Here is a 16,526-nt window from a genome sequence, read left to right on the forward strand (position 1 = left end):
CCCTGCCTTTGTTTAGCTACCTGAGTTAAGAGCTATAAATAGGTCATTGAGAACTCACATTGGCTAGTGGATGCTTTGGATGTCAGCCCTGGGAGCATCATACCCCCCAACACAATCTCTCCTTCTTTGAAATCCAAATAAAATATTTTAAATTCTTTAATCTCTATCTTGCCTCAGTTTCTCCAGCATTACACTATTTCTTAATGAAGGACTATTTTGCAAAGAATGACTGGCAAAGACCCACTTTAAGAGCAAATCTGGGGTGGTTTGAACTGATAATCAGACCAGGATTTTTCAATTGAATGAAAATTTAGAATTTCCTGAATGAGGATGTGACTTCCTAAAAGTTCAATGAGAGTTGATTTGCCTTTGAATAATGTTGCTCCTCTCATCCTGGGAGGATGAGCCCTCTCTCTAGACTTGGGAAACCCCCATCTCTCTTCTTTGCAGATCAAAGGGGACATGGTTTCAGTGATTATTTTACACAATTTTTCACTTGCATCATTACCACTGAAGGCTTGCCCAGGATAAATGATTAAAGGATAATAAATAATAACCTGAAAATAGGTGGATTCATCATGTAGCAGAAACAAAGGATAACCAATGAAGACTTTAAGGACTATACTCAACACAGTGTTGAGATTCAGACAAAGGTCTCTCAAGATGTTGAAGAATTCCCTGTGCAGGATTTATGGGAAGATATAATTGATAAGAATCACATGGAATGAGTTGCAATCTATACCACTATAGTAAATGTGTATAACAATAATATCACAACCATAACAACATTTTCACTCTCTTTGTTATTGTTTGCTTGCATTTTATTTTTTTTCTCATTTTTTATTTGATTTTTTTCTTGTGTGGCAAGATAATTTTATAAATATATATGTATATATTGTATTTAACATATATTTTATCATATTTTACATATATTGGATTACTTGCCAACTGGAGGGAGGGGTGAGGGAAAGAAGGGGGAAATTGGAAAACAAGGCTTTGCCAGGATTAATGTTGAAAAATTATCTATGCATGTTTTGAAAATAAAAAGCTTTAATAAAAAAAAATAAAATAAAACCACAGAACCCTGGAAGTACCAAAATAAATATTCCCAGAAATGAACACAGCATCTCACATGTAGTAAGCATTTAATATGTTTGTTAAGTTAAATAACCTAATTCCCTAAGTCAAAAACCAGTGGGTACCGATCATGAGTACATAAAACCTCCCTGGATGATGTGTTCATAAATTTTCTTTTGTGAAAAGCTATTTTCTGAGTGAAATATTCTCTCTGCTAGAAACTAAAACTAAAACTTTCAATCTAAATCAAACATATATATAAATACAGTAAAAGTCTGTGTGTCCAGAATACCTGGAATGTGGAGAGAGTATTGTGAATAATTTAATACTTGTTAACCTACATTATGAATTTCTAAAAATTACAATTATAGCAAGATAATACTAAAACCAAATGAGCATAATTTATAAATGATTTTACCTTAAACACAAATTATCACTGTACAGCCATTAGATATAGTATGACACAGCAGAAAAAGTTCAACTTGAAATAAAGAAAACAAGTCCAGATCCTGTCTCTGAGACTACCTGTGTGACTACAGGAAAATAATGAAATTTCTCTGATACTTTGTTTCCACTACCTGCGGTAGCTACTTCATGGAGTTATTGTGCTACTTAAATGAAATAAATATACATAAAGTACTTGATAAACTTTTAAGTGCTATACAAATATCAATTGTTTTTATCGTAGGACTATGGGTGTAGAAAATTATGTTAGAGCTGTAAGTGAACCTACTACTGTATAATCATCAAGTTACACAGGAATGAACTGTCACTGATTCTGATTTTCCTCTTCCTGAATCCTCACTCTCTTCTTCTCTTACTCTTAATGTTTTTACAACTATAACAAGGAGATGGATTGTTCCTCACTTTTCATTTTTAAATCTTGACTGGATTTCATTGCATACAATCTCTGCCCTAAAGAAGCTTACATTCAAATGGAAGAGACACATGCATAAGTACATGCAAAATAAATACAAAACAATTTATTGGGGAGGGCATGAACAGATAGGGTAAGGGTGATGAGAAGGGTGAGAAAGACTTCATGCTGAAGTGGTACTTCAGATGGGCTTTGAAGGAATAGGAGATAGAGTGCAGTATGAGGAATAGAAAGAAGCCAGTTTAACTAGACCAGAGTTCATGAAGGAAAATAATATATAATGAGGCCAGAATGTTAGGTTGGGATCAAGTTGCTAAATATTTAAATGCTAAACAAAGGAAATTTATATTATATGCTAAACTAAAGGTAAAGGGAGTCATTAAAATGTATTTAATAAGTAAGTAACATGGTTAGAACTGTGTTTTAGGAAATTACATAGATGTTTATATGGAGGATGGACTATAAAAGGAAGAGTAGGAAGCAAGAAAACTAATTAGGTGGGTATTGTACTCATGAAATGGTAAGGATATGAGTCAAGGTATTAAGCTAAGGGGAAGACTTTACAATGCCTGAAGCTAGGATATCAAGTTTGGGGGACAAATAAATAGACCAGTTTGGCAATAATATAAAGTATATGAAGTAAAGTATGTGTGAAATTCTGAAAGCTACATTGAAGGCATAGTTTAAAAAGCTTTGAATGCCAAGGGGAGGAGTCTGCACCTTACTATAGAAGCTGTAGGGCACTACTAAAGGTTTTTAAGCAATGAAGTTAACATGGTTAGACCTGGGCTTTAGAAAAAGTATTTCTTCGTCAGAATGTAAACTGAATTAGAGGGAGGAAAGATAGGAAGTGCAAATGCAATGTGATGGAGGCCTAAACTAAGATGGCTGCCATGTAAGTGGAGAGAAGGAAAAGAATAGGAGAAATGCCAGGAATGTAAAATTATAAGAATCTAGGATCATAAATCCTGTATCAACAGATTTAGCAACTGATTGGATATGGGAAGATTAGAAAGAGGGAGGAGTCAAGGTTAGATTTTCCAGTGCAGAGAAGTCAGGAAAACATTTTCTTATCTTGGTTAAAATAAACTTATGAAGTAGGAGGGAAACTGTTCCCTTTACTGAAGCTGTGTTCCCTTTAAGATTTTCACTAAACCTGGGGCAGCTAGGTGGTGCGGTGGATAGAGTACCAGCCCTGAAGTTAGGAGGGCCTGAGTTCCAATCTCATCTCAGACACTTAACACTTCTTAGCTGTGTGACCCTCCCACAAGTCATTTAACTTCAATTGCCTCAGAAAAAAAAAACACAAAACAAGATTATCACTAAACTGTGTTCCCTTTAAAATTAAATTGTTCCCTCTTTTTGATGTCAGAGATCAGGATCTCCCAGGCCATCTTCCCAGGATGAGAGAAACAAGGGCAAATGAACCACTGATCTTTTTGAAATTCTAAATTCTCATTCAATTGAGAAATCCTGGTCTGATCAGCTCAGGCTGCCCCAGCATCCCACCAAGAAAGCCATATAACAGGTTCCCTTAAACTCACTCCTTGCAGAGGCTCAAGCAATTTGCTAGGACCTTGCCTTCAGAGAAGGCATTCTCTCAGCACCAAATTCCATTTAACTGACTATAGAAGTCAGTCTCTTAGCAAACTGGTTTCTACCCAACAATAAACTTCAATTTTGCAATTAATAATTCGGGAATAAGTGAATTCTTTCACTTTAAACCTGCAGCCAATCAAAAAAGGGGATTTTAATAACTCTCTTACTGCCATTAACCTCATCACTGGGAATTGAGGGGATACAACTTCATCACTTAGTTCAGGATCCACAGAGGTAGCATGAAATGAGTACTGCCTTTTCCAACAGTGGACTAAATCCCTGTGATGGCTTGCCTGGCTGTTCCTTTGACACGGTAAGATTTTTTTCCCAGAAAATATAATTTTTATTAAAATAAATGTCAGTTAGGGGAATTACAATACCATCTCAGTACTTTTCATTTACTTAGTTACATGTTTTTGGGTTTTGGTTTAATTTCTTAAAAATTTATTTTAATGGTATATTATTTTCTAATTATAAGATAATTTTCAACATTCATTTTTGTAAGATTTTGAGTTCCATTTTTGCCCTGCCCTCCTCCTTTACCTTCCCTTTCCCCAAGATAGCAAGCAAGCAAATATAGGTTATACATGTACAATTGAAGACAGGACCCTGAAACTCTAGAACTCCTTGAAGGAGAAAATCTTCAAGTCTGCCTCACTGAGGGACCCCAACCAAGGGAAAGGAGACAAACAGTTTTATTCTGTTAGCTAGATGGGGTTGGTTCAGTCCTGAGCAAAAGAATTCCAGCCCTATTGAATTAAAGAAACTCATTCAATTCTATTCAAATTCCAGCTCAAGCTGAAACCCAGCTAGTAAATAAGCCAACTTGGACTATCCCAGCCCCCACTAAGACCCAATATAATAGTTTCCTTCAAGGAAGGTCTTTTGCAGATGGACCTTGGTAGCTCCCTTTGCTGCCAGAACCTTCTGTCCACTGAAAACTGCATTCTCTCAGTGCAAAAACTCCATTTTCCAATAGATCTGTCATTATAAAAGTCAGTATCTTGGTAAACTCATTTCTATTTAACAATAAACTTTCATTTTGTAACTAATAATTCGGGAATGAGTGAATTCTTTCACTCCTAAAATCTGCAGCCCATTTAAAGGTGATTCTTAACAACTTTCTTATAGCCACTAATTTAGGCCACTCAAATAGCATCACAATCAACTTTTAACTTATTTCCATATAAATAATATTGGGAAAGAAAAAGTAGAATAAAAGGGAAAATCATGAGGAAGAAAAAAACAAAACAAAACAAAAAAGTGAAAATAGTATGCTTCCATCCACATTCAGTCTTTATGGTTCTTTCTCTGGATGTGATTGGCCTTTTCCATCTGAAGTCTATTGGAATTGTCTTGGATCACTGTAGTGCTGAGAAAAGCTAAATCTATCATAGTTGATAATCACAAAATCTTGCTGTTACTATGTACAATGTTCTCCTGATTCTGCTCACCTCTCTTAGCATCAGTTCATGTAAGTTTTTCCAGGCTTTTCTGAAGACAGCCTTTTCATCATTTCTCAAAGAACAATAGTATTCCATTATATTCCTATACCATAACTTATTCATTCATTCCCCAATTGATGGGCATCCACTCAATTTCCAATTCATTACCATCATAAAAAGAGCTCTTATAAACATTTTACACATGTGGATCTTTTATGATCTCTTTGGGATATAGATCTAATAGTGGCCCTGTTGGATCAAAAGACTATGCATAATTTGATATCCCTTTGGACATAGTTCCAAATTGCTCTCCAGTGTGGTGAATCAGTTCACAACTCCATCAACAATGCATCAGTGTGATACATTGTTGGTGGAATTGTGAACACATCCAGCCATTCTGGAGAGCAATTTGGAACTATGCTCAAAAAGTTATCAAATTGTGCATACCCTTTGAGCCAGCAGTGTTACTACTGGGCTTATATCCCAAAGAGATACTAAAAAAGGGAAAGGGACCTGTATGTGCCAAAATGTTTGTGGCAGCCCTGTTTGTAGTGGCCAGAAGCTGGAAAATGAATGGATGCCCATCAATTGGAGAATGGTTGAGTAAATTGTGGCATATGAATGTTATGGAATATTATTGTTCTGTAAGAAATGACCAGCAGGACAAATACAGAGAGGATTGGCGAGACCTACATGAACTGATACTGAGCGAAATGAGCAGAACCAGGAAATCATTATATACCTCAACAACGATACTGTATGAGGATGTATTCTGATGGAAGTGGATTTCTTCGACAAAGAGAAGATCTAACTTAGTTTCAATTGATCAAGGATGGACAGAAGCAGCTATGCCCAAAGAAAGAACACTAGGAAATGAATGTAAACTGCTTGCATTTTTGTTCTTCTTCCCGGGTTATTTATACCTTCTAAATCCAATTCTGCCTGAACAACAAGAGAACTGTTTGGTTCTGTACACATATATTGTGTCCAAGATCTACTGTAACCTATTTAACATATATAGGACTGCTTACCATCTAGGGGAGGGGGTGGAGGGAGGAAGGGGAAAAATTGGAATAGAAGTGAGTGCAAGGAATAATGTTGTAAAAAATTACCCTGGAATGGGTTCTGTCAATAAAAAGTTATTAAAAAACAAAATAAAACAAAACAAAAAAACAATGCATCAGTGTCCCAGTTTTCCCACATCCTCCCCAATATTTATCATTATCCTTTCATATCATCTTAACTAATTTGATAGGTGTGAGGTGGTATCTTAGAATTATTTTAATTTTCATTTCTCTAATCAATACTAATTTAGAGTATTTTTGTATGACTATAGTTTTAATTTCATCTGAAAATTTTTTGGTCATATCTTTTGACAATTCATGATAACATTTCTTAAGCACCTGAGCTAAGCTATGCCAGCAGAAACAATTTGTGACTATAATTGAGTTGTAAAAAACAGACCCTATATTCTGTTAAACATGTGTCTTGTTCTGTGTTTTCTGCCCATTAGTATCCTTGTACAAGTTCTTTTTATTCTAGCCAATATAAGTGGAAAGCAGTCTGCTATATTGTAAAGAGTGTTAGATTCAATTTCAGAAAAATTGGCTTTGAATTTAGGCTGTGTCACCTTCGTGATGTCAGGTCCTCTTGGAGAATGAAAGACAAACAGCAGCCTGCCATTCATTGCTGTATGACCTTAGTCAAAACACTTCATACTCTGGCAGAAACTAGGCTTGGACCCACACTTAACACTGTACACCAAGATAAGATCAAAATGGGTTCATAATTTAGGCATAAAGAATGAGATTACAAACAAATTTAGAAGAACATAGAATAGTTTACCTCTCAAACTTGTGGAGGAGGAAGGAATTTGTGACCAAAGAACTAGAGATCATTATTGATCACAAAATAGAAAATTTTGATTATATCAAGTTAAAAAGCTTTTGTACAAATAAAACTAATGCAGATAAGATTAGAAGGGAAGCAATAAACTGGGAAAACATTTTTACAGTTAAAAGTTCTGATAAAGGCCTCATTTCGAAAATATATAGAGAATTGACTAATTTATAAGAAATCAAGCCATTCTCCAATTGATAAATGGTCAAAGGATATGAACAGACAATTTTCAGATGACGAAATTGAAACTATTTCTACTCATATGAAAGGGTGTTCCAAATCACTATTGATCAGAGAAATGCAAATTAAGACAACTCTGAGATACCACTATACACCTATCAGATCGGCTAAGATGACAGGAAAAGATAATGAATGTTGGAGGGGATTAGGGAAAACTGGGACACTGATGCATTGTTGATAGAGTTGTGAATGGATCCAACTATTTTGGAGAGCAATTTGGAACTATGCTCAAAACGTTATCAAACTGTGCCTACCCTTTAATCCAGCAATGTTACTATTGGTCTTATATCCCAAAGAGATATTAAAGAAGGGAAAGAGACCCTTTTGTGCAAAAATGTTTGTGGCAGCCCTCTTTGTAGTGGCTAGAAACTGAAAATTGAATGGATATCCATCAGTTGGAGAATGGCTAGGTAAATTGTGGCATATGAATGTTATGGAATATTATTGTTCTATAAGAAATGACCAGCAGGATGAATACAGAGAGTTTTGGAGAGACTTACATGAATTGATGCTAAATGAAATGAGCAGAACCAAGAGATCATTATACACTTCAACAACAATACTATATGAGGATCAATTCTAATGGAAGTGGATGTCTTCGGCAATGAAAAGGTCCAGTTCAGTTCTAATTGATTAGGATGAACAGAACCAGCTACACCCAGAGAAAGAACATGGAAAATGAATGTGGACTGCTTACATTTTTGTTTTTCTTCCCAGTTTATTTTTACCTTTCCAAATCCAATTTTTCTTGTGCAACAAGACAACTGTATAAATATGTACACATATATTGTATTTAAAATATACTTTAACATATTTAACATGTATGACATTGTCTGCCATCTAGAGGAGGGGGTGGAGAAAAGAAAGGGAAAAGTTGGAAACAGAAGTGATTGCAAGGGACAATGTTGAAAAATTACCCATGTATATGTTCTGTCAATAAAAAGCTATAATAATTTTTTTAAAAGAAACTAAGAATAAAACGCTTCATATTCTTTTGAACCTCAGTTTCATGATCTGTAACATGATGGAGCTAGACTATATAACCTTAAGGTTCCTTCCAAAGAATAGTGTTTTGTAAATAGAAAATACTTAATAAATACTTCATTCATTCATTTATTCTAACGCTAAAATACAATGATTGTCAGTTCAATAAATAGGAGGAGTCATATAGAGAGGCAGACTGCCATAGCAGATAGAAAGCTGGTCTCTAAGGGCCAAGAATATGAGTATTTAAGTCTTCCCTCAGTTATATAATGACTTTGTGATCCCTGGCAAGTCTTAACTTCTCAATTACTCCTGCAATCCTATAGGACTATAAATTTCATTGGTGGAGAGTTCCTCACCAATAGATAGATGCAATGTTATCTACAGAAAGCAGAAAGCAGGGCACTTTAATTAAAGATAGTGTTTGTGAAGAAGAGTAATATACAGTAAGCCTTGAAAGATAAATTGGTGCCAGATTGTGAACCTCTTTAAAAGTCAAATTGGGAGGAGAGTACTTGGGAAGGAAAAAAAAGGGGGGGGGAGGGCAAAATTTCATGATAGCTTTATTATATATTTAAAAGGAATAGCAAATTGTATATAGCAGATTTACAAGGTTTCATGTACAATCAGTTTTTTCTTAATATACTCTGTTATCAAAGTACTTATTTATTCCAAAAAATAAAAATAAAAAATAAGTTTTTAATAAGTCAAATACAGGATGTTGCATTTTATCCCATAAGCAAGTGGCCTTTTCTGTGGAATTTTCTGGCTGATTTGGTCAGATCAATGCTTTAAGGATATCAATTTGGCAACTGTGTGCAGAACATAAAATAGAAGGGAACCTAGAGGTAGTAAGACTGATTATGACTAGAAGGCTATTTTAGTAGTCTAGACAAGTAATAATAAAAGCCTAAATTAGGGCAGTAGTTGTATAAGGGGGAAAGAAAGGGAAAGATACAAGATATATTGTGAAGGTCAACTGACTGACAATGATAAGGAAGGTGAAGGTAGGATCCAAGATGATAAGATTGTGAACCTGAATGACTAGAAGGACTATGGTGCCCTCAACAGGAATAGATATGTTAAAAGAGAGAGAAGAGGACATGGATGAAAAAGTATGTTGTCAAATATAATATAAGAAAGGATAAAATAGACTTGGAAGGAATCCTGGTAGTAACAGAATACTTTTATTAATACTTTTTAAAAAGTTTTTTTAAAGACTTTTTTTAATCTTGATCTTTAAAAATGCTATCCATCCCCCAAAAAAGAATGAAGTCTGAATACTGATCAAAACATATTTTTTTAAATTTTTCTTTCCTTTTCTTGGGGCTTTTTGTTCTGTTTTGATTTTGTTTGTTTTCTTTTATAACATGTCTATATTTTCTTTTACAACACTAATATAAAAGTGTGTTTTGCATGATACATGTTTATAACCTTTATTAAACTGTTTGCCTTCTCAATGGGATGGCAGAGAAGATAATTTGGAATTCAAAAATTTTTAAAAATAGTGTCAAAAGTTTTATTCATAATTGGGAAAAATAAAATATAAAATAAATAATTTCAAAAAGAAAAAAGAATGTAAAAATAAATAGCACTTTTTAAAAAATGGGGCAGCTATATGGTACAGTGGATAAAGCACAGGCTCTGAAGTCAGAAGGACCAGACCAAATCCGGCCTCAGAGCCTTAAGACTTACTATGTTACCTGGATAAGTCACTTAATCCCACCTGCCTTATAAACACACACACACACACACACACGCAAAATTTTTTTAAAATAAATACAAATCTTGCTCTTTGCCAAAGAAAATAGCATATGGGAGGTTAAAACAGGAAATATGAATAAAAGGGAAATGATCCAAAAGTGAGGAAGGCCTTTCAGAAATAAATTAGCCAATTAGATTACTTTAGTTCTATAGATCACAGAGTGCCATGTTGGTAGAGTGGAAGTGCAGCAGCTTCAAGCTAGAATTAGAGTCAGAAGACTAGGTGTGAGAATAGACTGTCACTTTATAGCTGTTGTGACCTTGAGCAACAACAATAACAGTGATAACATATGCATATTGCTCTTAAAGGTTGCAACCTCTACCACTTACTAGCAGTAAGCAAGTCACTTCCCATCATCCTAAGATTCTCTTGGATTGCATCCAAGGCCACTAACTATAATTTTAGAGAATGCATAAAGTATAGAAAACAGGTTTAAAGCAATCAGAAACAAACTAATATATGTAGTGTAGAGAATAACTGAGCTTGGAATGAATAAATCAGTTTTTAATCCCAACTTTTGTTACTTAGAAACTATAAGCAAGTTATTTCACTTAACTGAATCTTAGTTTCTCATCTGTTAACAATAAAAATAAAATGAAAGAGTGAAGGGAGAGATATTCAGCTAGAAATCTCTAAGTTGTGGTGATCAGCAGAGATAGGTCATTTCCAGTTCTAAACTCCATGATTCTATAAGACAGTATTAGTTAATTACCCATAGTGTTGTCAATGAATTTTATTTTCTTTGACAGGGAGGACAAGAGCAGATTAGGAGAATAATAATAGCTTACATTTGTGTAGCTTTACAAAGTGCCTGACTTAAATCAGCCTTGTAAGGCAAGTAGAAAGGTATCATTATTTCCATTTTATAAATCAGGAAAATAAGGCTCAGAGAGTTGGTGAGTTAATTAGGATCACACAGAAAAAATAAATCTCAAACAAAGAGGACTTCTGATTCCAAGTCTGGGCTCTTGCCACTTTATGACAGGCCTACCTCAATGCATTTAGTTAGTTCAATTCAACAGACAAGAATTAAGTGCTTACTGTGTTCTAGGCACTAAAAAAGATCAAAAGATGTGCTAGAATAGTGATTCTTCAGGTTGGAACATACAGTCTACAAGAAAGATACTAAAGTACTATGAGTACTAAAGCACTATGTATAAATTTTAGTGAGGTTTTCATTTTTATCTTAACATTTTTTAAAGAAAAGGAAAAAAATTGCATAACACAATAAAACTAATGAAATGCAAACTAGCTGAAGGACTGGACTCAAAGCTTTGATTTAATATCAACCGAAGAGAAAATTATGTTGTTTGGCAGAGATTGGGCCTTATTCCAGTATTATTTAGTTGTTTGTTGTTGTTTTTTTAGGATTCTCAGCAATGGAATAAAAACCCAGTCCCTAAATTTTAAGAGCTTTTCCTCATCAAAATATAAGGAATTAAATTAGGGGGAAAGGGTGATACCCTGGAGAAAGAAAGGCAAACATAGAAAAATCTCCAGAGACTAAGAGTGAAACATCTCATATAGAGATGAATCAGCAATGCTGGATTGCTTACAAAATGAAAAATCTACCAGGAATACAGAAAATCAGAACCACAATTTAATACTCTTGTCATAGTCAGCATCACTCAACCATTTCAGAAAATGATAGTGTAATGGTGCCCACAGTTCAAAAGGTATATTTAAATTTGTAAAAGATTAGGGAAAAACCAGTAATAAAAAACAGTAAAAGTCAAAATCTGGTTCTGTACCTTTCATAATTCATTTTACCTAAATATGAAAAATGCTAAATGAAGCTTAATAATTATTTTCAGATTTACAAAGAATTGTTATATAAAGTGACCAGCTGTTCCATCATCTCTGGGAACAGAATAGAAGCAATGAATTGGATTTTAGTTAGAATCATTTCCTGACAATGTTACTAAACATTGAGGATCAAGAGACTAAATGACCCAAGAAGCTGTGTAATTTTTTTTTCTCTGAAGGCTTGAGGCAATAGATTTTTCACCTATTTAAAATGGTTTAGATATGTTCTTGTCAGGAGGTAGAGAGACGGATTAAATGTGATGTCTTCTCAAGGTCTTTTCTAGGATTTTCTTTAACCCAGATTTGAAGTCAAAACATCCGGGAGTCCAACTCTGGCCTCTGATATTTACTACCTGTGTGACCTTGAATCTTTTAACCTCCCTGGACTTCAATTTCTTCATCTGTAAAATAATGGATATGGACTAGTGGATCTCTGAGATACTTTCCAGCTCTAAACACTGTTACCCATTTCCCCAGAAATTTAAAATATTCTTAGAAAGGGGGGAAGAGTGGGAAATCAACTAATGAAAGGATGGTAAATAATAGCAAATGCCTTAAAGGGCATACATACATAGTAGGTATACAGTGTCATTCACTTATTGTATTCATAAAATAGTTTCAAATCCAGACACCTGGTGTTTTTTTTTTTTTCTTTCTTTCTTTAACTGAGCTAATGAAAGCAGATAGAGCCAGTTCTGCAACAAAGTAGAAAAGAACAGGCTACTCTCCACAGGCTAAGTAAGACTCCCCTCCCATCCCCTTCTATTAGAGTATAAAAATCTTGGAAGATCAAGAACTAATTTTTTTCACCTTTTTTTGATCCTCTTCTTTTCTTCACTCCCAGTCTATTTACCTGAACGTAGTAGTGCTCAATGAATTTGTTGAATTCGCACAGGGTCACTCAAAGACGAACCACTGCAATATAAAATCTTTCCAACCAAAGCTAGCAAAGAACAGAGGATGCATAGGAAAAAATGAGGCCAGGTGCAGAGAATGCTGCTGTTGCCGCTACTGCAGGGAGTGTTCCCCACTCCTCCACCCCCTCCCGAGATGTTCTGGGGGTGGGGCGTGACGGAGTCTTCGAAACAGCCTCCACTATGGCTTCTCTACAGTCCTCACATTACCTCTGTCACAATCCCTGCTTCCTCCACCTAAGGGAACTTCTTAAGGAGGAAAGACAAGAAAAAGGAAGGGCAAAGGAGTGAGAAAGAAAGATAAAAGGAAAGAGAGGTCACTAATTTAGAATATCAATGTGCAGGTGAGGAGTTGGATCCTTCAGCTGTGCAGTCCTAAAAGTAGAATCCATTTCCGAGGATGCGCATTATCTTTGCTATTAACTGATTCATCGATGTGTCTTTATAGCTTTAGGTTAATCTAACAGAATCCATTAGTTAATATGTCTATGCCACCTCCCTTCCCTTGCTCATCATTTGTATAAGGGATATTGATCCATGCAGCAGGAGTCTGGCTCCTTGTCACTATATCTATGCAGATCCATTGCTCCCTTTCCTATCCGCATTTATAGCCTAGACCTCTGTCCCAGGTCTCAGTGGAGTACTGGGCTGAGCAACATTAATTCGTAGAAAAAGAAAATTCAAGTACGCTGCTGAGCTTCCAGCTACCCAGGCAAGTGCTGCAACGGCTCAACCTTCACCCATCTCCCACTCAGTCCCAGGAGCTTCTTTAAGTGGTGCAGAGCAACTCCGAACTGGGGGCAGAGGGGCAGCAGGGGGTTGGGGAAGGAGGAGAGGAGTGGTTACTGGTAGATAGGGCACCCCATAAAGAGGACGCCTGCTAGCATCAAATCCAAGGGAAAAAGGTGGCCCTCTGGGGTTCTGGGGAAAGGAGATGGGCCGCGCCCTGCTCTTCCTTACCGCAAGGGAGGCGGGGGAGTGGATACGCGACTAGACACTGCAAATGCGGGGCCGCTCCCCATTCTTAGGCTCCCTAGACGTTTTCTCAATTCTCATTTTTTGAATTTTCTTCTCCTTTTCTCTTTCCCCAACCTACTCCGATTTCTCACCCTACTAGGTTAGGGCATCCAGATCCTGAGGATCTGATCTTTTTCTGGACTTTCTATCTCCGAATAATCCGCAGTAAACAGAGCTACTCTTTCCCCTCAGAACCCCAGGCTGTTCTACCCCTTCTTGCTTTTCTAGTCTCTTTTGCCCCTACCAGGCAGGTCTTCACACTGGCACCTCCGGGGGCTCCTATGCCTGCTTGACTTGATAGCAGACCCTGACTCTCGATTAGCGAGGGGAAGCAACTGAGAATGGAAAACAAACAAAAATAGCATCTATTTCTATACAATCTTATGCTTTTACAAAGTGCTTTCCATAAAACACTCCTTTTGGGTAAATAATGCAAGGGTAATTGTCCCATTTTACAGATGACGAAAGTAAGGTACCGAGGGGTTAAGTGTTTTGCCAAGGTCACACAATAAGTATCGGATCCAGAATTGGAATTCCGTTCCAATCTGGTTTCAAGACCGGTATTCTTTCTAATATAAAAAATAAAATCTCTGAAACATCCAGCCAAGAAGACAATAGCTAGTAGCTACGGTTTTCTCTCTCCCCACCCACCCAACCCCGCCCAGCCGCCCCTCGAAAAGGCTATGGCTCCCTCTGCAAAGACCAGAAGCAGCCGAATTCTGAAGGGCGTACTGGTACCTACCAGATACGGTGCTAGCCATGGTGCTGGGCGTTCAGGCTCTGCCAGGCTATGGGGCTGAAAGAAAAGCTGCGGAGGCCCCAAGACGCAGGTGGCTGCAGAGATGGGAAGCTACTTGCTGTAGGCTCGACTGCTGCAATGCTGTGGAAAAGAGGAGAGAGCCAGCCACTCAGCTCTAGGGGGCTGCAGCCATCCAAAGGGAGGAGGAGAAAGAGAAGGGAGGGAGGACAGGAGAAGGAGGGCGGAGGGAGGGTGGAGGGAGGAAGAAAGGAGGGGCAGGGAAGTGGAAAAGGAAGAGTTGAAGGAAAAGAGGGGTCATCCATTCAGAACATTAATGGGCAGATCAAAGCAAGTTACTTTGAGATGTCCGTGATTCCTTCTAGAAACTGCCTTCCTTTCCTTCTAATGCCACGGAAGCTTCCTGGAATGGAAAGGAAAGAACGGTAGTCTCAGTCAGAATGGATAGCCTTTCTTCTTGGAAAACGCCCTTAATTTCCACCCTCCCTCCTCTATTGTAGATGGACCAGCCTGAAAAGTTCAGCCCCCTCTGCCTCTTTCATTGATGAGGGGAAAAAATAGGTGAGGAAGGTGTTGTGGGTTTGTTTGTTGTTTTAATTTGACTGTTTGGGGGAAATTCAAGTTTTTAAAAATAATTTACTGCTTTGCAGATTCTCTGAATATATAGTTCACGTAATTGTAGTTAAAGATTTAGAATTGAGTGGGATTGAAAAGACCTCATTTTGCTGATGAGGAAGCTGAAACCCAGAGATCAAATGACTTTCAGGAATCAACATTTGAACCTATGTCTAGAGACTTCAAATTCTGTTCTCGGTATACTGCACCAAAAAGAGGAGTATGATTAAACACTGAGGAGTGGAGCTAGTGCTGGATTATAACTACAGTTGAAGAAGACAGGAATATATGAGCTGGGAAATGGGGTCAAAGAGCTCCCTTAAATTCTTTTGAACTTTTCCCCAAAGCAAAATAATGGTTCAAAATTCTATAGTTATTTGAAGCTGTTTAAAATATCAGGAAATTGCAAATCTATGATTTTATATTTCCTATCTCACATCTGGAATAGAACACTCCTTAGTCATCAAGTATTTATTCTGTAATGCTGGAGAAACTGAGGCAAGATAGAGATTGGAGAGTATTTATATTTTATTTAAAAGGGAGAGATTTGCTGGGACCAAATGGATCCATGGTTTGGTCCCAGGGCTTAATGAGACTATTGGCTCCAAGAATCCAGTGAATTCTCAATGACATATACATGTGGTTCAGACACAAGGAGTAGACTGAGGCAGGAACAGAGTCAGGGTACTGAGATTGGGAATGGGACTCTGATGGGGTGGGGTGAGCCACCAGAGATGGGGATGACATAATGGGGGGAGGCATCCTGATAAAATGGTATCTGTTTAAATATAAGATTTTTTATTCTTATCAAATATTCTGATGATTAAGAGGAAGGGTGGTTTTGCAGGATTGAGCAGAACAATTAGAAACTGAGGCTGGACAATTTAGGGACACTGTGTCAGGAAATTAGGGAAACTGAGTCAGGACAATAAAAGAGAACTATGGCATAACAATTCAATGCCTACTGTGCCAGGCACTGTGCTAAATACTAGGTATACAAGAAAGGTAGATGTCTCTTCTCTTGAAAAACTCACAATCTAATGAAGATGAATATGTACAAATAATGTGTACACAGGATAAATTGGAAATAATCAATTAACAGAAAGTACTAGAAATTATATGGGAAAGGCTTCCTGGAGAAAGTGGAGTTCTAACCAGAACTTGATGAAAGGCAAGGAAGTCACAAGGACGATGAAGAGGGAGGAGGACATTCCAGACAGTCAACAGCCATGGTGGATGGTCAATGAAAATACTTGAACTGGGAGATGGACTTTCTTGTTGAGGAACAACAAGGAGATCAGTGATACCACATTGCAGTTTGTGGGGGAAGGAAGGAGGTATAAGGAATAAGACAATTGGAAATTATAGGAGCAGACAGATTATGAAAGACTTTGAATGTCAAACAGAAGATTTTATATTTAGTCTTTCAGGTGATAGGAAGCCACTGGAGTTTATTAAACAGGAATGGGGTGGAAGGCTAGGGTGAAGTGATATAGTCAGACCTGTGCTTTTAGGAACATCACTTGACAAA

At 36.9% G+C, this 16,526-nt stretch overlaps 1 protein-coding gene across 2 annotated transcripts in view; it reads right to left on the bottom strand.

Annotated features, from left to right (window-relative positions):
• STMN3 (stathmin 3) overlaps positions 1-14,583 on the bottom strand; it is a 38,953-nt gene extending 24,370 nt beyond the window's left edge. Inside the window, exon 1 of one of the 2 annotated variants that reach the window (XM_031951790.1) lies at positions 14,366-14,583. In XM_031951790.1, coding sequence (XP_031807650.1) covers positions 14,366-14,384 — 19 coding nt within the window. In that variant the 5' untranslated portion in view covers positions 14,385-14,583. Of the gene's footprint in view, positions 1-12,502; positions 12,651-14,365 lie in introns of those variants that run through there. The other variant, XM_012554086.3, reaches the window with a different exon arrangement.
• Positions 14,584-16,526: the final 1,943 nt, after the last annotated feature.

The sequence above is a fragment of the Sarcophilus harrisii genome, chromosome 2 (genome assembly GCF_902635505.1).
Source record: "Sarcophilus harrisii chromosome 2, mSarHar1.11, whole genome shotgun sequence".
In the NCBI taxonomy this organism is placed as follows: Eukaryota; Metazoa; Chordata; class Mammalia; order Dasyuromorphia; family Dasyuridae; genus Sarcophilus; species Sarcophilus harrisii.